The following is a 25,142-nucleotide window of genomic DNA, read 5'->3' as shown; positions in this document are numbered from 1 at the left end:
AGCATATCCTTTTCTTGTGCAAGCCATTATTGCATCTCTATGAGATGTATTTCGATAATAATAAAAGACTGGTACACTTGTAAAATGCAGTTTGTACCTTTCTGTGTGAGCTGCTGAAAAGCTACCATGTAATGGAAGTTTAAGGCATACCATCTTCCTTCCAACTTCTTAACCCCCAAACGGCACTGCAGATTTCAAGAACTAAATGACTTCAAGTGGAAACAAAATAAGCATTTTCTTTCATTTTTCAACTTGTTATTTTAGCCCACTTGGTAGCACTTCAATCTTGGTTTCAGTGCTTGGTTATGCTTCCTGTCCCACTGGTGTGATGGTATCACACTTGGTATCAGTCATATCAATCCTTGCTGTACCATCGATACAGTAGCAGAATTGTTTGGGGTTCAGCACAGGTTTCCTGAAACCCCAGGAGAAAGCCAAGGAGCTGTCAGAGAGATTTTTTCTTGATACACCAGTCGTCTTTATGGAGCTGGGCTAGTGAGATTATCTGGGCTGCAGGAATAATGTTGCATGGAAGCAAAGATCCATCCTTCCTTGCTCGGGTGTTTACCTGGAGCCTGGGCTTCAGGCTGGACAGGAAAACCCCAATATCATTCCCTCTTTCGTTGATACACCAGTGTATGTCCCACCACTTTGCTCCCAAGGCTTTTTTCAGGGGTCACAAGAGGAAACCAATTTGAAACCAATTCAAAAGGAAGTTAGATGTTAGCTTGTTTTCTCACAAGACTGAAAAGGAAGAAATAGTTGAAGTATGCTTGTGAACACATGCACGTCTTCCCCACCACCAGCGCTTTGGTGGAACTAGGAAGCATCTGCCAGGTGGAGAAGGAGCAGCTTGTCTGTAGTGTACTCGTGCACAGCAAGAGGCTTTGAGCTCTATTGCCATACACTCCAGCTGTCTCTTGCTATTTGCATGAGACTTTCACACTGAAAAGCAAAGGCAAAGGATGGAGGTTAAACAAATAGCTAGATAAGTCTGCTCAGAGGGATTTTCTTTCTTAATTGCAAGATAACAATTTAGTTAAAAGGAAATAACTCAATTTGTTACACTTGATTTTTTTCTATTTATTCATGCCTCTTTAGTGACTACAAAAATAAACATGTTCCTTGTGTTTGTTTCATATCCTAGGAGACAATCGGTGAACCTTTCTATTTGCTAGTGACAACCCTCAATCAGAGGATAAACAAAGGACCTGTGGATGCAATAACTTGCAAAGCCCTGTACACACTTAACGAAGACTGGCTGCTGTGGCAAGTGTCTGAATTCAAAACAGTGGTACGTTTGGCAGTTTGCATTCCAAAACCAGACAACTACAATGTTTTTTTCTTTTTCTAGGAAGGTAAATTAAGGCTGTTAAGGCATAACCACACTGAGGTGATGGTTAAGTTCCCAGATAGAGAAGAACAAAATTACTATTGCTCACAACGTTTCAAAATAGAATGGAGTTTAACAAGCTGGTGTTTCACCAATATACATTTTACAAATAGCTGTCGCTGTTTGCTTCACAGCATGCTTTAATCGCCAAAGGTTAGGTTTAATGAAGTCTCCAGGTATTAAAATTCCTTCTTATTTTAAAGTGTATTACAAAAATGTAAACATAAGCTTAGAATTTTAACTAAATTGCACTTCTTCAACGAATGAAGGAACGGAATGCAGAGGTTTTATTTTTCTGTTGTGTTTTGTTGTGGCTAATCTTCAGGCAGCTGTGGGCTTCCATGTTATTAGCTCCAAATTAGCAAGGTTACAGAGTGGTGCATTTTAATTAGCTGCTTGGTTAAAAACAAGCTAACTGGGAAACTTAGCTAAGTTTCTGAACTTTACCATAGATTTCTTTCCCAAAGCAACAGCAAAGTGCTTCCTATTTTACAGTTACAAAGAGAATTCTTTGAATACTGGACTTCCCTGACTGTCATTCTGAAACTGGGGGGAGAAGAGACAGCAAAGATTACTGCATTTTTAAGCGTGTAAAAGCTGTGACTTTTTGAGTAGAAGATCTGAAATACTTTTCAGAGTAACCAGAGTCCATTTTTTCCAGAATTTCCAAGTGATTTTGAGGCTGAGAACTTAAAAATCCGCATTTCCAGTCATTTCCTTGGTTTCCTTGCTTCTCAGCTCCTGACTTCTTACTGGAGTTACCAGACATACTTAGGAGTATGGGAAGTGTGACTGACAGGGGAATTCAGAGCTTGGGAGCAAAAACGGCCAGGCAGCAGCTGCCGTGGAAAGGACAGTGTAGGTGCCAGTGGCTCTGGAGGAGAAATCAGGCCTTTCCACAGCCCAGATCCTGAGTCTCGGGTAGGGCTGGAGTTTCCAGGTCTGCCTGTTTTCCATGATTGCAGCAAGACCCTGGAGGTCCTAAGATGCCTTGTATTGGAGTAGATTACATGACCCTGGAAATTGTGGCTGGTCAGCAACCCTTTGGACTAGCTGAGGCAAAAGTTGGGTCACGTAGGAAGTTCACCAAAATGACTGCTTTTCTGTGGCACATTTCTGAGTTGTCATTTTCAACTGAAAGTTCTTGAACTACCAAATTTATAGTCAAATCTTCTTAGAGCCATTTACAAAACTGCTGTTGGAAGCATCATTTGAAGATACTTCGAGCTGAGTTACCACTGTGTGCATTTGGAAAGGACATTTGACTGAAAATTAGCTGAATGCATAATACCATATCTTTGTTTTCCTTGTTTGTGCACTGCATTTGGGATCCAGGGTAAGTTTAAATGCATTACTATATGTAGCCATAGGATATAAAACACAGTAGTTATGCAGATCAGTAGTTTTCAGGCAAGCTCAATATGCCTATTACTAGTAGACTATGCAGGAATATCTGGTCCTGTGGAATTGATTGTCTTTTCTTATTTATAGCACAAATTCACATTGAGAGATGACTCGGGGGATAGCTGACTGTGAACCTACGGAACATTGCCTTAAATACTTTTCCCAGTACTACTTCTATGCATGCAGTTGCTGATAGGGTCTTGCAGGCAGCCGGCAGTGAAGAGAAGAGACGAGAAGTGGTCTGAAGGACTCAGTGTCTGTGGGGAAGGCTGTCTGCAGATGGATGAGGAAGTGAGAGTAGATAGCTTTTCTCAAATGTTGGTTGCTGCCTTTGTACTTCTCGTTACTTCTTATTTTATTACTTTTATCACTTATTCTTGCTTTTTAATGATACTGCTTTAATAAATGATAGTGTTACAAGATTGATAAGGCAGCTTGCTGTTCTGAGGTTCAGCAGTGTATTGCACTCAGGCGAGAAGTGGCCGAATATTCCCTTTAAAGCTGTCAGAAAAGGGGAGAGGATCCTGCAGTAGAATTACGGAGATGGAACAGAAGGACTCTAGGTCTGGATGGACAAGGAGAAGGTTTTGTTAGGTCTTGCAGTCTTTTGTAAGTAGTTTATTTTGCGCTTTTCAAAGGCCCCACCATAGTGGTATGCTAAAGCATGCTTGTCCAGAGCAAAGCATAAAAAGCAACCCAAAAGTGGGTGTTAGGAAGTTACTGCAGCATGTCTGCAGACAGACAGTGTCCAGAGTTTTAAGATATGTAGACACTTGAAGATGCAGGGAGGCATCTAGTACAGAGCTGAACTCTGAAATCAGTGGCAAGGCACAAACAAGGGTGTAGGCACTGGAGGTGCACATCCTTTCAGGAGTGAGACTTCCATTCCAAACCAATAAACGCAGGATACAGCCAGGCTCCTGAAAATCAGGGAGAGTCTTCTCCTAAACACATCACTTAGGCCCTTGGGCAGGAGAAGGAAGAAGTGCTAGGCATGCAGAAAGAAGGACGGGAGAGATTTTCTAAAATTCAGGCCATTTGTAACAGGAAAAAAAAAAAAGAACTAAGAAGTGCATTGGTTTTGAATTACATTAGAGCTGTTCCTTGGCAGGGCTGTGTGCCTCTTTTAAAAAGGCCACAGACCTTGGGATCAGCCAACCCCCTACTGTTACCACTCTCTGCTGGAAAGGGTCATGTATTGAATAGGGACGGGCTTCTGAAGTCAATACTCAAGCAGTGGAATTGAAAGAAAGATGCTTTTAAAAGCATTGGTCCAGTGTGAGCTGAGGAGCTGTGTGGTTTCATGCTGTGCTTATGTTTGAGTATTGAGAAATAAAACTGCCTTTAAAGAGACTTGGATGTGTCACAGAGCCTTTCAGAAGCTGAGGAAGCAAGTCTGCTCTCACAGGCAAACAAGCAGCTGCACCTCTTGGTAGATAATTTGCTCAATGACTGATGAAAAAACACTGTCCAGCTGAGTGTTAACATTTGACTGAAATGTTGTTTTTTTTTTTTTAAATAGAAAAGCTACACAATGCGGACCCAGTCTAGGAGAAATTCTTGGTGGAATCTCTCCTGTGGAAAATCAGGGGAGGACCTGTTCATATGGTAGACTTAATACTTGGGCATTTAAGAGCTACAAACTTCTCTTGAATGGTCACTACTTAATTTTCAAAAGGGATTTGGCCTGTTGAATTCTCTTTGCTGAAATAGATTTGCGTTTTTGGGTGGGAAGAAACAATCTAATTCACTCATTCAGACAAGAGTCTTTTATCGAAAGTGAAGCAAAGCTGTGTGGTAAAAGGTTGTTTAAAGTGTTGAACTGCTTTACTAGTTAAAAGAAGGGTGTTAAAAGAGTGGGAGGGATGTCAGGGAGCAAAGCAGAGAGAGGGAACCCAATTTCCTACTGAGACACCATGGATGTGGTATTATTGGTCATACTTGTGAGAGATAAGGAAACTATTAAAGGCATGTGACACATGGGGATTTTCATCAGCAGAAAAGGACACAGCAGCCCTTGCTAGGAAGTCAGCAATGCAGCTGTTGCCTACAGAGGAGTCTTCTGAGTTAGGTACGGATCGAATACTGTACTGTAGTGCAGTGCCCATCTAGCATGAATTTAACCCCCGTAACATTTTCTGTCCCAATTTCTTGGCTTTCCTATAACCTTTTGGCTGCCGCAGAAGGATCATACAATCAATCTGATTATTCTTGTTTGTCGTATTTCACGGTCTGGGATACAAGGAAGTAGGTTTAAGGCAATATCGTCTGTACATGATGGTGCTGTCTCCTTTACACAAATCTCTTTCACTGATCAAAAGGTTTTCGTGTTCTGTTAGACTGTCTGATAAATGGAAATGTATGCTGTTCAGATGCAAAGCTGAACAGAGAACAGAGTGATGAATAAGAGCCCTTGAATTTCTGAGATGAATTTCCTTTACATCTAATAAAAAAAGGTATTATGGCATTTCTTTATTAAACCACATCTAATTTGGTATTTCCTGTATTTATTAAGAGCTTTACTGAAAAATTCCTTGTTTGAGATTCATTATCAGGAAAGCCACAAATCTGAAAAATCATCTGTAAACATTGTCTTCAAATGTCATTATTACTGTCACTGCATGAGTGAAAAAATGTTTTTTGTTTGTTTTTTCCCTGTGTTTTAGTTAGGTTCCAAGCTGGTTCCCATACAAGTAGTTCCAGATGCTTGCTTTGTTCTCCTTAAATAGCCCTTAACAATTCTTGCAAACTGCATTAAGCCTTTGCTGAAGAGCACTGTGACTTTGTGTTGCTAACCACTAATTTCTAGTGCACAAAATCTCAACTCTAGATATTACTGTGTTGCACCAGATGTCCTGTAATTTCTTCCTGAGTCTTTCCCTAAGCTAACTGGCTGGTTTTGGTCGTTTGGTTGGTTTCCTTTGCAGAGTTAGCGAGCTTAGGAAAGGGCCTTAAAATATTTCCTCATGACTTCCATGTGTCCCCCTGCTATTTCTCTTAGTGTTTTCTGACCTTCACAGCTGATCATAAAAGGCTTTCATAATTTTACGGTCATTTCTGATCCTTTTTCCAGTTCTGCACTTTGTGTCTAAATGCAGTGATTGTGACTGTCAGTTTCTGATTAATGGTTTCTAAAGCCAGGGATTGTGCTGTCAGACAGGTTGAATCTGATTTATGAAAACTTCAGCTACAGAGAGAAGACATAATAATAATTGGCTTTCGTAGCTCCTCATCAATTGCTTCATTTCTTAAGATTAACTTCTGCGGGAAATCATGTCAGCAAAACTGTCTGGCTCTCGTGGTTTAGAGACTTTTTTACGTGTTCAAATATTTCTTCCCATCTGACCACTTCTTTGAGTCATAAAGTATCATTGTCCTCACATTATGGATACTTTAGATTACGGAGTCTGTAAATGACTTATATTCCACCTACCTAAAGGACTACGTTTCTCTTTTTTTTGCAGTCCTGTCACTCTACAGTGAATTGAGTGGGGCTGGGAGGACTCTCGCATGCTAATAAGTGAAGAGGCTGCACTTCTACGTGCAATCCGTGTGAGAGCATGTGCTGAAAAGGAGATTCAGAAGAGTAAAGAACAGTTTCTCTTGACAGGAAAAAAAAAAAGGAGAAAAAAGGAGAAGCAGGAATGTGAATATTGCAGTGTAATAACAAGGTTAGGATGAAAGGATCAACTAAAGGAAGGGATGTTTAAAAGGAGTAAAGACAAATCAGCATCAGTTACAGAGTGAGCAGCTACTCCTGAAAGATCAGTTGACAAAGACTGATTGAAATGTAGAGAGCTTTCCAAAGACAAAATACAGTTAGTCCCTGTCCAAAGACAAAATACAGTTAGTCCCTGTCCACTTTTTTATCCTACAAGGCCATGACCTCAGGGCAGTCAAAGTCAAGGACAGGACTGTTGTCTGTTCAGTTGGTCTGTGAGCCTAACCAAGCATGACTCCCTCGTTCCTGTGCCAATACATTTTTTTACTAATTTTCTGCATGAAATCCTAACCTGAGGCAGGGCATCCAGTCTGCTTCTCCTTCTGCAGCTACCACTCGCACATCTCGTTCTCTTCCGTTCTGTCTGTCCTTTTGGTCGGCTCATTTTCGTCACAATTAAGCCTTTCCATGTCCTGATTAAGTTATTGTCAGTTACTTCAGTTCTGTCCTAGTCTTCATTGAATCCTGATCTTCATAGATTTGCAACCCTGCTTTTAATATTTCTTTTGCTTCTATAGAAACAGTAAAGTTAATTAATGTCTGACTGGACTCCTTTTCGTACCATCAGTGAGTGGGAATTTCCACTCTTGCTGGCTAGTAGAGCAGAAAATAGCACTTTACAGCTGATATTAATTATTCATTTTTCTAAGAAGGGAGAAAGTGCATCCCTGCAGCAACCTGGACAGAAGTTCTTTCCTTCAAATGACAGCACAAAAAAAATAAACATTTTTCGTTGCTTCCTCTTTTAACAATCATTCCTTTACTGAGTCATACCTATATGTCTCACATTTCAGTCAAGAGATAATTTTTGTACCAGAAGTGTCCAACAGCCAGAATGATTCAGTAGATTTCCCCATGCAGGCACCTACAACACTTACTTTAATTCTGTCCCAAGACATCTCCAGCAGAACGTGTGTTTGTGTAGTGAACAGTGAAGCAGGGGAGAAGCGGGCTGCGGCACTAGAAATAATCTCTCTCATCAGCCTGCACTAGCTATCCTGTGCTCATCCTTTTTTCCCCTGCCTTTTGGAAGCAATTGATCTGCCTGACCTGCCCAGAAATACAACCTGACGAAAAAAGTTCCCCGGAGATACTCACCCAGTGTCATTGGCACCTCCGTCTGGCCCATACTTACTTTGTGTGCAGCCTGGCAGATGAGTTGTTTCCCAGCTAAGAGTTGCTCTGAGCTGAAGGGCAGGGGTGTTGTACCTAGACAGGCCGTGTTAGAGTATGACCTGGAGTAACAATGCATGGGGTAAATCACTCTTTTCCGTATAGATCTGGACCAGAACTTTGGGTTCTGTCTCCTGCAACGTGCTTTCCTTTTCCCCTGCTTCCGCAGTAGGCCCCGGCTCTCCTGCTCCTGGGGACATGGCCGTATGCAGTCGGACACTGACATCTCCATGGGAGGTGTATTTTTTGGTATGATTCAAGGTACTCAGCATAATCTGCTGGTGTAAATATGTATTTTAACATTGCTTCCTATCTGCTTGAAGTCAGTCATGTTTACCATGAGACTTACTTAGCAACCTTATCAGATCTCTAGTCAGTTATAGTTTTACTTTTAAGGCATTCATTTCAAAAAAAAAGATCTGCTTTTTTTAGAACAGTATTTTTTCTGGTGTACTGTCTTTTGCTGTAATTCACTGAAGTAGGTTGGCACAAAAGCAAAATGCAAGATGCATTTTTGGAAATACGTGTCTTTAATTCTTCAGACACAAGGAGTTCTAAGTGCTTCATCATTTAGCTCCTTCAAATAATCTTTATTTGAAATAGCTTTAATAATGAATAAGTTGTAAATTTTCAGGTTTGCTATCAGGAGGTTTTCTATGCCAGGTATTCCCTGCAAGTCAAAATAACATGTGTTTCTACCTCAGACACTGAATGTTATCTTTGAAAAAATCCCGGAAAATGAGAGTGGAGATGCCTGTCAAACTATTCAAGTTAACGTGCTGGACTGTGACACCATAGGCCAAACCAAGGAAAAGAGCCTTCAGGCTTTCCTGAATAAGAATGGCTTTCTCTACGGTCTTCAGATGGATGAAATTGGTCTTGGTAAGTGTGTCACTGTGTTATATTTTCAAAGACTTCACTGACAGAGGCTGGGCAGAGAATGGATTGAGAGCAGCCCTGAGGAGTAGGACCTGGGGGTGTTGGTTGATGAGAAGCTCAATGTGAGCTAGCAGTGTGCGCTTGCAGCCCAGAAAGTCAACCGTATCCTGGGCTGCATCAAAAGCAATGTGGCCACCAGGGCAAGGGAGGTGATTGTCCCCCTCTGCTCTGCTCTAATGAGACCTCACCTGCAGTGCTGTGTTCAGCTTTGGGGCCCCCAGTACAAGAAGGACATGGAGCTGTTAGAACGAGTCCAGAGGAGGGTCACGAGGCTGATCAGAGGGCTGGAGCACCTCTGCTGTGTAGACAGGCTGAGGGAGTTGGGGTTGTGCAGCCTGGAGAAGGCTCCAGGGAGACCTGGCAGCGGCCTGCCAGTGCCTAACGGGGGCCTACAGGAGAGCTGGGGAGGGACTCTGTGCCAGGGAGTGCAGTGATGGGACAATAGGTAATGGCTTTAAACTAAAAGAGGACAGATTTAGATGAGGTATAAGGAAGAAATTCTTCCCTCAGAGGGTGGCGAGGCCCTGGCAGAGGCTGCCCAGAGAAGCTGTGGCTGCCCCATCCCTGGAGGTGCTCAAGGCCAGGCTGGATGGGGCTTTGGGCAGCCTGGTCTGGTGGGAGGTGTCCCTGCCCATGGCAGGGGGTTGGAACTAGGGGATCCTTAAGGTCCCTTCCAATCCAAACCACTCTGTGATTCTATGATATGTTTGTGAAGTTTTCTTTCCAGGAATATCTGCATTTGGCTTTGTTTTTTTATTTATTTATATAACTTTTAGCCAGAAAGGATCTATTATAAGGGATTTCCAGGGAAATACTAGATCATTTATGCTACCAGTTAGAACAGCACAACTACATCTGCTTCACTTCTGCAAGGAGTTCAGCATGCAGCTATCAGCAGACACGTTACCTTGTCTACCTTTCTGCTAGTCCCAGTGTGACCATAATGCCAGGGCACGCTTGTGCAAATGAATAGCATCGTTAGGTGAAAGCACCTCTGAAAACACTGTCTTGACCAACACAAAATGAAGGACCAGTAGCTTCCAGGAAGCCATCCAGGCCATCACCCCAGAAGAGGAATCCGTAGTGTGGGATTGCAAAACCGCTCTTGTGTGAACTTGCACAGGGAGAGAGAGAACACAGAGCTCAATTGGGAGCCAGTGGTACTAAAATAATTAGGTAGTTTTTTACAAGCATCTGTAAAGCAAGAATATGGTTGAGGTGTAATTGTTTTCTGTTGCTGTTGTACTGCAGAACTTGTGTCTGAGGAGCAGCAAAGAGAATTGTTAGACATTGATGGTTCCTCAGAGGTGTTGGAAGATGGGATAAGGAAGCTAAATACCATCGGTCATTACGAGGTAAGCATGAAAACCATACCAATGAGTTGAGAAGCAGTTCCCTCCCAACCCCTAAATGCTGACTGCAGAGAAATATCATGATTGATCAAAATCGTGAAGATACAGCTGAGCATCATCAACAGAAGGAAACAAATATGACACACAACTTTCTTGCCAATGAGTCACATTTTCTGTTACTCTTCAGAGAGGTTTGCTTGTTGCAGGGTTTCTTGCAGAGAAACTGTTACTTCAGGCAGTCATTCAGTTAACAGATCATCCGATTTCCAGCTATGGACACTACCTTAAGCCTCTTCTAGTCTTTGCTGCTGAGTTTTTGTCATGCCATGAGGAATTGTGCACCTTATCCCACCTTGTATTTTCTTCTCTGAACTTTTGTGAAAGATCATTGAGAGCCAAAATAAAGCAACGACCAGGCTAAGTTTGATCTTTACTCTCTTGAAACCTTCTGTGTCACTCCTTCTCTTTTTGCCTCTTTCTGCTTCTATCTATTGTCACCCCTTATACCCTAGTTTTTCCCCTCCACTTCCAATTGCACCTGCAAACCAGTCCTTTCCAGTGCTGCAATTCTCTCTCCATCATTGCAGCTCCACACAGGGCCACGTCTAGTGGCAGAGCCCTTTTGGGAATAGCACAGTGCAAAATCATAGCAAGAAGCACAGGCTGTGTAAGGAATTTCCACTGAAGCTAGACAAAATAGAGGGCGAGAAGCTGGGGTAAGATGTACAGGAGATGATTGGCCTTAGGTGATACGGTAGCTCACATTTTGATGCTTACAGATAAATTCTGGAAATGGAGTTAGTGTGCTGAGTGCTTTTAAATGAGCTTCCTGCATGCTTTCATGCACATTGAAGTTGAAAGTCTGGCTCTTGGCACAAAACTCAATTTTTATTTATTTGAAAGTTTTGCTGCTAAATGTAGGTCTGTGTCATGCAACGTGGTATGGTGCTGAGAAGCCCTGAACAAGTTGCTGCCTGCATGAGCAAGCAGAGTGCCATCCACAGACAGGACCAAGGACTCCTAGCAGGACTGTTGGCAGCCTGAGAGAAGCACAAGGCTGCTCAGGTTTGAAGCAAGCCCCTTTGGAGTCACTTTACAGTTTTCTCTAGGAGGTTGTTCGCCTCCTTACATTGTAGGGAGGCAGAGGTGAACTCAGATGTCTCGAATCCTAATCCAGTGTCCTAAATACAGTCTCCTCTGTGCCTCTCTTGAATCTTATCTGTATGGCGTGGAACTTCCCTCCACTCCGTAAAGATTTTGTACAAATTAGGACATTGCAGTGTTGCAATCAGTGTCTGTGCAGCAAAGGTCATCGTAGATTTGAATCTGGATAGATATCTGAACTTCTGTCTAATGTGATGGTACCGATACTGCCAGCCCCTTTAGTGCAGGTGCTCCTTAACTTTCCATGGCAGCTTTTTGCACTTCTGAGCTCGTGGTGCGCTAAGGCTCGTGGGTGCCACACCTCGCGGCAGATGCATCTGCTCCACTTGGTCACCGCCATCCCTGGGTATCTTGGTCCCAGACCTTGTTTTCATCTGTGGTTTCTGCAGGCAGATGCGTGCTAGATAGGAGGTTCAGTTGTTTTTGCAAGCTGTAACTATACTAATTATAGCTTAGCAGCTGCCTTATGGAAATTGTGCTGGGTATCTGGTAGATATTTTAGTCCATTTTTTTGACCCTGACAAAGCTGTATATTTTAGGCAGAAGCTCCAAGGCATTTTAGTCAGCGGCTTGGTGGCAGGTATCAGCAATTAGCATATCCAGTTTATTCTCTTGTATGCATAGTAATGCAAAAAGGGATGTAAAGATGTCTAGTTATCAAGCAAAGCAAGAAAAGGAAACCTGCATACACAGTGTGAGCTTAGTAACATTGCCTGAGGAACTCCAGCTTACATTTCAACAGGACCTAGAGTTTTGTGGCAAGCCTGATTTTTTCTTTTTGCTTGCCAGCCTTAAACACTCAAAACTAACCAAGTATCTGGAACTGGGAAGTAACATCATGTCTTTTTAAGATAGTCAAGCATGAGGGCTGCATTGTAAAGGTGCCAGACTCACCAGCTACTCTTGAAAAAGCAGACTTCATTCCTACAGTAAATCTAAAAATGTACAAATAGGGGATGTTTGCATTTTGTGTGTTTTTTTTCTGAAGGGAGAGAAATCCACTACACCCTTCTTAAGACCTTTATGTGTTTCTTTATGCTCCTTTTGCTCTAAGTCTGTGCTCTTAATAGGGATATTGACATGATTATTTATGAGGTCTGCACCATTGGTTACATGAGAGTAACCACAAGTCTCGACGAGAAAGCTGACGATTATCATAATATCTTACTTCCCATGCAAGAAGTGAGCTGGAGAGCCACTTTTAGATCTGCTGTCCAAGTAAAAACATTTTGAGGTGCCCATAGGAGCAACCTACCAGAAAAAGTGATTTAGGTAGTTAGACCCCAAAAGAAGGGCTTATGTTGTTTTTTTGTAGACAACACTGAAAGGAACAGCAAGTATGGATGCTGCAGCAATGATAGAGAAGGGAAAGCATAATTGTATTCAGTACTAAAAGCAGCACTTGTCCCAGAATAAAACCTGAAGTGGGGCTTGAATTGTGGTTGTGCTGCAGCAGGGTCCCCAGCACCCAGAGGGAAGCACAGTTCTCCCCGAGCCCGGCCTTTCTCCTGGGGACAGGAGCTGGTATCTCAGCATTGGGCGGCTCTCCTGCTCTTCGGGGAGGCAGCACGTTGCCCGTGACACTCGGGGAGGGGGCAGGCTGTTGTGCAGCCCTGTTCCTGTTCACCTGTCTTCAGGGAGGAGCAGGAGGACTCTTGGTCTCTCTGGGTGCTTGTGTCACACCACGAGATAGCCTTAGAACATATCCGCACTTGCAGCTGGGTTTTAAAGTGCTCTGTGTTATCTGGAAGAGCTCTGAGACTCTGTGTGACAAATGGAAACCCTGCAAAATATAAGGCTTATAAAATACACTTGCTCCTGGAAAGTAAATCCAATGTAAGTGCAGATTTCTTTGGCATAAGACACAGCGTTTGATAGAGTATCTTAATGTTTAAACTGGTTTCTAACACTGGGCTGGCTGCCAAGGTTTAAAAAATACTTAAATTATTTTGGCAGACATCCCTTCCTAGAACTGGCCAGTTGTTTTTGTAATTATAGAGGGAAGTATACTAGCACTTGGCAAAACCCAACGTGTGATGGCAGAGCAGTGGTGTAGCTCTCAGCAGGAGCTGTTTTGGACTTTTCTTTGACAATAAAAGCATGACTTGCCTCTTTCTTTCAAAGATAGTGGTTTCTATCCTGGCAGCCCTATAAATTCAGGCAAGGAGGGGGAAGATTTTTCCTAGAAATCACAAGGTAACTAGGTATGGATTTTGACCTTACGGTCCATGGGTCATAAATATTTTGGTCACTTTGGGAACTGAGGTTTGAAAATAGCTCTTAGGGGAACTGGGCTAGATCCTGACCATGACCTACTTCAGCAAGATATGTTTGGTTTTGCTTTCAGATTTCAAATGGAGCAACCATAAAAGTCTTTAAAAAGAAGACAAACACTCGATCAGGTAACAAAGAAACTGCGCTCTGTTTAATCTTGTGTGGGGAATGGGCTGGGGATGCCGAGTAGTGAGCTATGTTGTATCTTGGGCAGCAAAACTGGCACTTTAATATAACGGAGCCAAAAGAAGAGCCACGTTACCCTGGCTCTGCGCCTCCGGCAGGCACAGTGGGCCTAGGAGGAGGCAAGAAGGCGAAGGAAAGAAGGGCAGAAGGACTTGCAGTCCTTGGTTACTGAGTGATTCAAGGTGCAAACTCGCAGGCAGGAAAAGAGGGCAGGGAAGATGACAAAAAGTGCTGACTGATAAGATCGGCACAGGAAACGTGCCCTGCTCCAGTGCCCTCCGCTGTGCATCAGCCCCAGGGGAGAAGCAGCACTCGCGGCGTGCGATTCACCTCGCCGTCAGAGCAGACATCTGCAGCGAGGAGAGATGTGGCCCCGGGGCGCGAGTCACGGGGCGGCACTGCCCTCGCCCTCGGCAAGAGCAGGGCTGTCTGTTCCCAGCCAGCTCTCCAGCCTGACCTCCGCCCGCCCGCAGAGTGCCCTTAACAGAGCCCAAACCACGCGGCCGTCCCCTCTGCTGCCCGTTGTCCTCCCCTCGGAGGAGCTGTGGTTTGCACCCGCCTCACCCAGCAGCAGATGATGAACATCAGCCGTCCAAGTTGGCACACGGGGAGGGGAGCTGGGGCCTCTGCATTTCTGAGGCTTCCCCCACACTGCGGGCAAGAAAGTGTGACACCGAGCCTGCTCGCTCAGCATCCTGACACGCACCGTGGTGCACAGCACAGTTCGCAGGCTCGTAGCTGTGTGTTTTGTTAATGCCTGTTTGCTTTCTGTTGTTTAGGTGTCGACTACTCCGACGAACACTGCCATTTGGTGAGTTCAGTCCTCACGCTGTTACGCGGTAGATTTAATGCTGGCCTGTATTTGTGTCTGTGTCACCTCTAATCTCTTCGTTGACAGATTTTACCAGACTCTGAAGCCAACAAAGACATGAAAGGAGCGGGTCACAAGGGAAAGCAGAAATTCAAAGTGAAAGAAATGTATCTGACAAAGCTCCTGTCGACCAAGGTGAGCTGGGAAGGTCTTTTCTGCGGGGGGGGGGGGGGGGGGGGGGGGGAGGGCTGGTGTCAGGCTTGGCTAATTTGGCACAATGGAAACAGAATTTTAAGCAGAAATTATGCAAGCTTTCTGTATGTATATCAAATGTTAAATAAAAAAACTGTGAAAGTCACCCTGCTAACTGCAGTTTATAACCATTTGCAAAGATGACCACATTTCAGGTTTTCTAAAGCTCAAGTACTACAATACTCCATTATTCACAGTCTCCATCTCCTCAGTAAGCACAACCTTTTTTTTTTTTTTAATAAGGTTAAATAAAAAAAAATTAGTCATTGGGGTTATTGAATGTGAGTTTTGCAACTGAGCTCCACAGAGGAAAAACAGTCCCTTCTGTAGAAACAGCTTTCAGTCAACATTTTCCTTGCTTTCTGGTGGAGTTTTCCCAGCTTAAAGACAACTCCCAAGGCCTGAGTTTCAGCAAATACTGCCCATGAAGTCAAATAATCTTTTAGGGTCTCAAATGAAATCTCCAAAATAAGTAGATGAATTTTAAAAACAAGGCCCTTAGCATTTGTAATACAGTTACCTAATTTATACAGTACCCATTACTTAGGAGTAAGCCGTGCTCGCTCCCTCCAGTAATGTCATCTGGTTTCTGACTTACTCAGATGGGATATAAAACTCTTTGCAACAGCATATTACTTACAGTATTAATCAGTGCACAACGCTGAGAGCTGGGCAATGCAAGACGCCTGAAGGGATAATGATTATGACCTTCTTGCATTTAAAAATCTATCAGTCATTATTTAATTAGATTGTTGATAGCTTCTGAAGTAATTCGGGACACTACTCAAAGTGAGAGTGAAGACTGGTCACTTCTCATTAGCCATGGAAACTACCGTAAGCCCTCAGGAATTGCTGGGGAAAAACCATTAATATCTTACGGTGGATGTCTGAAGTACCGAAGAAAAGATCAGCCTCGTAGGAAGCAGTCCTTTAGAGGGCTTTAAATGAATCAGCTTTCTCCAAAGTAAGATGGTGCTCTGAACAACAGTGTTGTGAAATTCTTTGCTGTGAAATTCTGCCTGTGATGAGCCAGGCACTGAAGGAAATTGCATTAAATCTCTTTGCCTCTTTCTATCACATAGACATGCACACAGACACAATGAAACGAACAGGACAGTAACACGTCAAGGCCCTGCGATACACTTAAATCCTTCTTGTTAAATCCTTCTTCAATGTCTGGAGAGCTGATGTCTTCCATTTGGGAAACTCAGCAAGTGATTCCCTCCACACACAATTTGTCACAACATTTCTCACAATTCTCCGGTCAGCAACGTGGAAGTGATATGTGAAAGCAGCTCGTTATGGTGTGTTTGTAGTTTCAATTTTGTTACTGACTGTCTTGTTTCCAGTAGCCTGTGGCCTAGATTTTTGCCACAAGCGTATTGCAATTTGTGTGTGTGGTTCCCCAGGAGCACATTCAGCTCTCTGAGACAACAAATATTGTTCTTTTCTTGTGTAACAGTGGCATTGCTCATTTTCTTTACTTTTCAGGTTGCGATTCATTCAGTTGTTGAAAATCTCTTCAGAAGCATTTGGAGTTTACCCAACAGTAAAGCACCTGTTGCTATCAAGTACTTTTTTGACTTTCTGGATGCCCAGGCTGAGAGCAAAAAAATCACTGACCCCGATGTGGTTCATATCTGGAAAACCAACAGGTACATCCGTGTGATGGGCACAGGAGTGCACGCACTCTGCAAAAGCGTAGTTGCAGAGATGGAGCAGGTCGCCTGTAATCAGAAGAACAAGATTAGATTTTGTTATGTCAGGGTGAAGGTGTGGTTTGGCCCTGTCGGTCCCCATAATTTTAGTACATCAATTAGGTACTGATAAAAACCACTCCAGGACTTTGGAGTCTGCACACTGACTTGAGATTCAGAAAGAAGTGCCTGCAGGTTGAGAGCACTGTTTGAGGATGGAGGGGTGAGCGACTGATGTGTGTGCTCCGTAGCCTTTGTTCCATGACCTCTCTTCTAACACGAATAAGCAGCACAAAATGTGCTCCTTTTCATGAGCACAGTGCAATTAAACTGCTATTCTAAAGCAGTTGTGCGGCCTCAGCAGTTAATTTTAAAGATGTTTGTTCTTTCCCTGTCTAGTCTTCCTCTGCGCTTCTGGGTGAACATACTGAAGAATCCCCAGTTTGTCTTTGATATTAAGAAGACTTCACATATAGATGGCTGCCTGTCTGTAATTGCACAAGCTTTCATGGATGCCTTTTCTCTAGCAGAACAGACGATGGGGAAGGTAATGCTGCCTTTCATGTATTTTGCTAACTTGTCAATCGCTTTTTCAACTGATTTGGGGGATGGAGTCCTGGATCTGCTGAAGCTGAAGACAAAACTGACAGTGGCTTCATTAAGTTGGGTTTCCATTCCTTGTTGCTCCATCACACGAGACTTTAAAGAATTCATTGGAGTAGACGGATACACCTACTAAAATGCCATACTTATAATTAACTGCTGCTTATCTTCTCTGCAGTTAGTTTCTGTGCAGTGTATAGAATATGCGGAAGAGGGTGGAAACAGTAAAATTTTAAATCAAGTTTTTAACAGTTTTCAAACAGAGGTCTTAACAGTGTTATCATTATTTAATAAGTAGTCCAGACTTTGCCTGCCAGACACAGTTGTGCAGAAAACACAAGTAGTAAGCTACTGGGATCTGTGTGAATACTTGAAAGAGCTCCAAAGTTTTAAACAATTCCTTTAATCTATATTAGCTACACCTTCTTTATATCCAGAATTATTTGCCGGAGGAGCAGGTCCAGAAATCTTAAATTCAGAAGTTCTTTAGTATAATATCCAGAACCCTGGAGATCAGAAATAATTCATTTTTCCTGTGGATATACTCATTTCCCTTGGACCAAAGGAGGCAGTATGTGCTCAGGCTCATGGTACCAAGAAAAAAAGGCTAGAGATTTTTCAGTGTAAAATCTTATATAGAAAAATGGAGTAATTTCCCATGTGATCTGAAGCAACTGCTCTTCTGCTAAAGGTAAATAACAAATAATGTGCTTGTTTATCTTACTTCAGGAGTGAAGTGTCATGAATTAAAACTAATCACATCAGTTATTTGATGAAAACCTGCAAATGAGCGTGATCTGTTAAGTTTCTGCACTTATGAAGTAGAAATGGATGTGTCAACCTGGATTGTGAACTACTATTGATACAGCAGCTCCCGTTAGCCATTGGGAAAAAAGGGATGCTGAAACGTGATACTTTGTAATGCAGTTACCATCTTGTTAGATGTTAGTAAAATGTATTTACTTCCATGATTTTTAGCCCTTCATCTTAAACATTCTTTAGCCACTTAGAAAACAAACATACTTAAAACCCTTTATCACATAGTGGAAACAGGAGTGACAAGGTATCACATGCTGGTGTCATTTATTCCCCAGAATTTAAAACTAGAGCAGTCACAGGAAACTACCAGCCCCCACTTTTACATTTTGAAAACATGGTTTCCAGGTGGGGCTTTAGCTCCTGCCACAAACATCAGCATTTTTTTTTTCCTCAGCAGCCAAAAGCTGCCTGGTCAGTCGGTACTGACCTGGGTTGCTGAAGCCCTGAGGAAAAAAAAAAATCCCTTTGGCCGTGTATGCCTGGCAGTCAGCTCCCCACGCTGTTAAAGCCCTGAGAGGAGGGAATAGTAGGGACCAAAGTGTTTCAGGGGAACCTCTGCCAGCACAGTGTCTTGCAGGGCTCTCCGCTCTGTGACCCTGGGGGAACTTTCCACAGCTCTGCTGTATCCTGTATGTAAATAGCTCAAGCCCTTTGCTTCAGCTTTCACAATCTTTCAGGTCCAGACAGGGGTGGGGAGGAAGTTAGAAAGAAGTTTGTCTAAGGGACAAATCTTCAGCCCTCCCGATGCCACTGGAAATAATTACATGGCAACTGTCATGAGACACAATGCGCTATTACTGAAGGCTGTTCTTCATCTTTCTTTCATAACCTTGATTCCTTGCATGTAACCACTGCAAAGAGAAATGAGTCACACAGAGACACAATTAGATGCAATTAACTATATGGAGGTGGAACCTCAGGAAAATCTGTGCTGCGAAAATTGACAAGACTTCAAATATTTTCTTTTAAGGAAGCACCAACAAATAAACTTCTCTACGCTAAGGACATTCCGCTCTACAAGAAGGAGGTGAAAGCGTACTACAAAGCCATCAGGGATCTGCCCCAGCTGACCACTTCAGAGGTTGAAGAATTTCTAACTCAGGAATCTAAGGTGTGGTCGAAAAGCGGGAACTTCATTTGCCTTCCCATTACTTTTTTTAAAAAAGGAGAACCATCTGACCAGCGCTGTTTTCTGTTTTAGAAACATGAAAATGAATTTAATGAGGAAGTGGCCTTGATTGAAATCTACAGATACATAGTGAAGTATTATGATGAGGTAAGCACATCTGCAGTTCCTGCTTCCCCCCTGACATCCACTTGCCATCGCAGGATGAAAGCCGGGCTTGGCAGACAGACCAGGGGCTGTCCTGTGACTTACTGGGTGCCCACTCCAGAGGCAGCTGGCGGTGGTGCGCCGGGACTGCGCTGCCCCCGAGCTGCGCAGGGCCCGAGCAGTGCGGCCACGGGGCTGCCCGAGTCCCCACCTCCCGCAGGGCTCACAGGCTGAGGGTGCGTGATGCACCCTCGCTGTCGCCACTGGTTTTCGCACAGGCGATAGAAATGAAACTCCCTGAAGTTTTGGGGAAGTTCCTGTGTAGTCGACGCATCGCAGTTTGCAGTGTATCTGTTAATGCCTGTCACAACTCCTGCGCTTGCACTCTTTTTCCCTGACGCTTCAGAAGCCTGATTAGACTCTAGCACCAGGGATCTCGCTTTAACAGTCAGTACAAACCCCTCAGCAGGGCACACTCGGCCTTGCAGTAAGACAAATGCTGCTTTCCCATCACAGCCCTCTCATCCTCTGCTCCGATACGTTCCCTTAATGAAAAGAAGCTCTAGATTCCAGTCCCCGCTACTGCCAACAAAAGAGCCCTTCTCTCACCTGGATGCATTTAGTCACAGGCTGCCTCTAAGCTGCTTTGTGAGAAAATCCCTGCCCGCCGCTTTACCCTGGCAGGATGCTGCACGCCGTGATGCTCGGCAGCCTTAACAGGGGCCGCGTGTGCCCGCGCGGGGATGCAGATGAGAGCCGGCCACGTGTGCAGCCTGGGGGCCTCGTTACCGCTTCCAGCAGGCTGGCTGGGTCTCCCAGCAACGGGACCTTCTCCTCTTTCATCCCCAACAGCACAGCGTCAGCCCTCGCTGTAATCAGCCAGCTCTCAGTCACCTGTTAGCTAGCTTGATGCTTCTGATCTCTAATAGCTTGAACTATCTGGCTCCAGCATCAAACCTTTGCCTCTTAAAAGAATTTTAGAGTAATACTTGGAGAAGGACTGCGATTCATTAACCTCATTAAAATTGTTGACACAGAAGAGTTCAGCATCCATTCTAATCCTAATACCCCTTTTTGCTTTTTTGAAGGTAGCACTAGCTATGCTTGTCCCATCCTTAGAAAGACATCCCTCCCTCCCCCTGCTCTTCCCTGCTCTGGCATTTGATGAGGAGCAGCTAAACCTCACTCGTTGTTTGCCGAGACCTCAGTCCCTTTGTAGAGTTGCCAGCAAAGAGTTCTCAGACACCAGTCGTGCTCCTTCCCATCACCTGATCCGCTGCCAAGTGGGTCAGCTGGAGAAGGAGAGGCAGTTCATTGCCCTGGGTTTGGAGGGCAGACGAAGAGAAATAAAAGATCTGTTGCAAATCTGCTCAGGGGTGAAACTGGAGCAGTGGCCTTGCCTCACACTTTAATAGCTGAACATGTGTGGGGTTTGTTTTGGTTTTAGCTTGGCTCTGTCATTCTTCCCTCTGTGGAAGTGTTGCAAATCCTGTAATCATAATGACTTGAAAGGGAAACTACCAAAATAAAGTGTTAAAGTCAGAAGAGAATGTTTACATACAGGCGGGCATTCGGATGGATTTTTCTGCCAGTAGTTGCTGGAATGCAGAAAAGCGGGCTTTAAAGAATTGCAAATCAAATAAGCACTAAGAAATTACTATCTTTTTTTTTTTTTTTGCTAATTGTTAACAGATTGTCAGCAAACTCGAGCGAGAACGGGGGTTTGAAGAAGTCCAGAAACAGCTCCAGCAAGTAAAAGCCTTATTTGATGAGAAGAAAAAATGCAAATGGATTTGAGCAGAGCACTGACTCACAGCGTCACTGTGGGGAATTTTAAATAAGCGCTGCTGCTCCCAGAACAGTTTTGAATGACTACATGTACAGGGTTTGAAACATTTGGACACTCTTCTCCACTCGGACCATTCCAAGTACAATCTAAGTTTGGGAATGAAGTGTGTGCAGGGGTAGATTCTCCAATGTGAGCGTGTGAAAGCGAAAGTGAGGCTGGCATCGGTGGGGGCCGGCACTGGGGTACCTGAACATGTACCTTTTTTGTTCAAAAAAATACTGCCTCAGTAAGCTTTCTGCTTACTTAACAAGAAGCTTGTAGGAGGTGCACAACGCACACTGCAAGTTCAGAGTCGCCCGCATTAAGTTGCTTAGCTCTGTTTTTAAGACAGAAAGTTGATGTTTTGCCACATCCTTTCAGCAGCCCTGGCTGTGAGGATGAGCTCCGGTGTCAGAATACAGGTCAGCTGCAGTTTCCTTCCTTCCAGACAAATGTAGGCTGGCTCCTGTTTGAATAAAAAAAAACAGCACCCAAGTGACACTTAGGACAAGCTCGCTTAGCAGAAAAAGTGGGCCTGAGGTTTGAAGTACAAATGGCACGTGGCAGGACTTCTTTCTCCGAGTTTAAAAATTGCAAGGTGGAACCAACCACTGAGCAGGGGTGAGGCTTTTGGAGAAAGGAGCTGGACTGGCACCAGCCCGTGTTTACAGATCTACCTTTCCATCCTTACGTAAGCTGTGAAACGCGTGAGCAGCTTCACAGGTGAAACCCCCGTGCAGCTGCACTGCATCAGACCAGGCCGTGAGGACGGTGGCACAGACCCGTACTCAGGTGCACGAGGCACAGGCCCACGCGCCCGTGCTGCCAGGCCTGCCGTCCACGTGCAAGGGGCTTGCAAACCGAATGCCAGCAGTTTAGTTTAGTTTAGTTTAGTTTTCCAGATTGTCCAAACAAAAGCTTTGTCAAAAGAGGGTTAGTTTAATAACGTGTAAGAGCAGGAGGCCTGTGGTGATCCCTGGTCGATGTGTACGTGATACAGCTGGGGACTGGGGGCAGGGAGCGGGGAACAGCCCTTGTTAGTCCCGCCGGGGCAGTTTTCTGAGGCTTGGCTGTTTTCAGAGCCCGGGGGGAAGGGGGGAATTGCGTCTGTGGCTGAAGTGAGCCCAGCTGAAACGCAGGTGTGTGGCCGTGCTGCTGCTGGTGCAGTGGCCGCGGTGCCGAGCCGCAGAGGAACAGCCGTGGTGCTGGCTCTGCTGCTGCACCAGCGCACCCGCCCACCACCACAAGGCCGAAACATTTGGTCGCCACAGGCTCTGCTGCAACTGCTGTGGTGGCACTCACTAAGGCTGCAGCCCGCCCTTAGACTTGAGCCAGGGCTTTGGCAAGAAGCGTCTCGTGCACACCAGCCAGCGGAGGAGGCGGTGGGCTCTCGCCTCGTGTTCCCAAAGGGCCGCACCTGGGCAGCACAGGGGGCACCACTCAGCCAGCGCAGGTGGCCCACGCTTAGGGCAGGCAGCGTGTGCTGGGGCTGGGACGAGACAGCGATGCCTGAGCACGGCTCCCAGGCAGCCGAGCGCACAAAACATTTATTTCTGCGCAGCGCAGCCTTGGAGGAGCCCGGAGGCTGCAGCACAATACGGGGGCTGGCTGGTTTTGTTGCACGCGCTACCAGGAGCTGGTACCAGGCACAAGGACAGCCAGCGCCAGGGAATGCTAACCAGGGTTTGGCAGAAGCAAGGGCGCCTGTTAACACGGAAAACAAAACAAAACAAAACAAAACAAAACAACACGTTGCCTACTGGTCTGCCCCCTCCCTACCATGTGATTGCACAACTTGTACCTCTTACATATCAGAGAGGGGAGCCACCAGCCCATACTGTGATGGCTTTTTAAAATTCAAGTCTTTTACTTGCTATTAAGTTTACACTTTATACTTGATGGAATGTATGGCTTTGTTCAGGAAGCTGCACTACAGTGTTGCAGTACTTTCAGCAGTTTACCCGGCACAATATAGTGTGATATAAATTTAGTTTTAATGGAAAACAAACAAACAAACAACCCTAACCTATCTTGCTCTCTGTCCTGAAGGAGCGGACCATGGCTTGAGCAGCACTTACTTAAGCTTAGATTACCTGTACTTAAGGGCTTTGATTTTTAACATTCTTAACCTAAACTTTTAAAGCAGCATCGAACAAACAAACAAAAAAAGCACAGTAATTAACACAGAAGGACAGGTATAAGCAATTTACTCTTTCTGGTTAGACAGATGTCTCGAAGTTCAGTTCCATTTCAAGTGTTTGCTGGAAGTGCATTTGAAGGAAATGTGATCGTTTTGTTCAACAGTAATCTTCTGTACAGGCAGAAAAACAACCCAAATTTCTGCTTGAAAAGCTGTAAAATATAATCTGTTTGCGTGGGTCTGATCCTGTGAACCTCACTCTATGTGTTTTTATGATGAGAAAACAAAAATCAGTCCTATTCTGTATTTGTACTACTGCTTGTTTGCTACAATAGCGTTGATGATTTCTAGAGATTATGTGTTGAAGCAGGCCCTGTAGCCTTAGCCTACAGCCTGGAATAGGATTATTGCCTTTTATTCAAGCCTCCTAAACAGCTTCACTCTGTTCGTAACCCATTTGAAGTCATGCTGGGACTTTGTAACCCGTAAGGTGGATCTCACAAAGTGATGTGAAGTATAATTAAGTGATTGTAGCTCTTTTGGTAGGTTTGGGTCAGCACACAAAACATTGGCACGCCTTCCATATTCGCAATTTGCTGTTATTTTGTTACACAGACAAAGCAACCAACCTGTGACTAAAGCTACCTTATGGCAACCCAACAATTCTAATCGCATTCTCTGAAATGAAAGCAAAATTCTTTAACTTATTTTCACATGTTTACAGGCAAACTGCTATTGCAAACAGCATATTTTCTAACACTAGCTTACAGAGCATTATTTTGCAGTCATTTAGTTTAAAGTCAAATGCTACTAATGTGTAAAGTAATTCCTGTTGTACAGAAGTTAACCTGTTGTTTAAAATGAATGGTTTAAAAAAAGTGCAAATGACAAATACATGTTGGTGTTTGTATGGGTTTATCTAGAATAAAATGCCTTTGAAGGTTATTTTGATTAGTTTGTGTATTTAAAAATGGTTAAGAAAACAAAGAGCTTGTAACCATGTTGAGGTTGTACGAGACGTGGCGTGTAAGACACTGATCGGCATCAGCTCGGAGGCACCACTAAGGTTCCAGCTCCGCAGAGGCTCCAAGGCACAGCCACATGGGCAAGCGCCGTGTTTTACAGCCACTTCAGTGACCCTGAAGTTGGGAAGTACGAAAAGGAAGGCCTGATGCAGCATCAGGTGATGCCGGGGGTGGGGAGTCACTGGCCTGAAACAGAGCAGCAGCCTCCCTGCGGGGCCTTGGGGCAGGAGGCACGTGGAGGGGGATTCCCTGCAGCCTCCCAGCCCCAGGGAAGCATCAGCAGGCTGAAGATGCAGTGCACAGCTTCATTTGCTTCAAGGCTCTCAGGATGATGATAGGTTTTTTTAAAAAAGTTAAAAAAATAAAAGTGAGGATAACCTGATAACCGTTATTTCAGGAGAGGAATTGACTCTTAGGAAGAGAGCCTGGGACCAACTGGGAAAGGAAGCCCACAAAACCTGTGGCTAACCATCATCCTTCCTCCTGTTACTAGCCGCCTTCTACCCTCCAAGGCTTCCCTAGTTTGTATAAATCCCCTTCCCCATGCCCTGACGTCGTGTAGAAGTCCTGCAGAACGCCACATACCCAGGGTCACAGACAGAAACGAGATTGTTGAGCGCTAGCTCTTTGCAACCATTATGCACAGTGCACGGTATAGTGATAAGCACTGGCGAACCTAACATTTGGCAAGGTTAGCTCAGACACCGACCGTTACCTTTTCCAGGTTAATCCTCCAGGAGACAGAAACACCTTCCATTGTTTCTAATGGCTACAGGCTAACACACTGTTTTTCTCAGAGCACTTTAACAAATTCCCCAGGAAAATGCAATACCATGCTTATATTGGCATACGGCACGGAAAATAAAAAATGCTGCATCTGGAAAGCAAATCTCAATCAATATTAATGACAATGTCACTATACGTAATTTTATTCCTCGGTTGTCTAGTACTACAATCTAACAACAATATTGATTAAACTATTAAAAATGTACTGCATATGTCACTAATACATTTTCATTGTAATATCTTCATAAAAACAGCAGATAAAATTTCTACACCCACAAAAGTTTTCACTGTCAAATCATAAA

General features: G+C 44.2%; 1 protein-coding gene across 1 annotated transcript in view; it reads left to right on the top strand.

The window, feature by feature from the left end:
* Positions 1-25,074, top strand: part of PLXNC1 (plexin C1) — a 72,378-nt gene extending 47,304 nt beyond the window's left edge. Inside the window, exons 21-31 of the mRNA XM_035551619.2 lie at positions 1,148-1,294; positions 8,396-8,573; positions 9,882-9,985; positions 13,494-13,548; positions 14,386-14,417; positions 14,505-14,612; positions 16,161-16,324; positions 16,766-16,913; positions 18,759-18,899; positions 18,990-19,064; positions 20,754-25,074. Coding sequence (XP_035407512.1) covers positions 1,148-1,294; positions 8,396-8,573; positions 9,882-9,985; positions 13,494-13,548; positions 14,386-14,417; positions 14,505-14,612; positions 16,161-16,324; positions 16,766-16,913; positions 18,759-18,899; positions 18,990-19,064; positions 20,754-20,858 — 1,257 coding nt within the window. The 3' untranslated portion in view covers positions 20,859-25,074. The remainder of the gene's footprint in view (positions 1-1,147; positions 1,295-8,395; positions 8,574-9,881; positions 9,986-13,493; positions 13,549-14,385; positions 14,418-14,504; positions 14,613-16,160; positions 16,325-16,765; positions 16,914-18,758; positions 18,900-18,989; positions 19,065-20,753) is intronic.
* Positions 25,075-25,142: the final 68 nt, after the last annotated feature.

This window comes from Cygnus atratus, chromosome 1, assembly GCF_013377495.2.
Source record: "Cygnus atratus isolate AKBS03 ecotype Queensland, Australia chromosome 1, CAtr_DNAZoo_HiC_assembly, whole genome shotgun sequence".
Lineage (NCBI taxonomy): Eukaryota > Metazoa > Chordata > Aves > Anseriformes > Anatidae > Cygnus > Cygnus atratus.
This window is presented reverse-complemented; position numbering and strand designations above follow the sequence as displayed.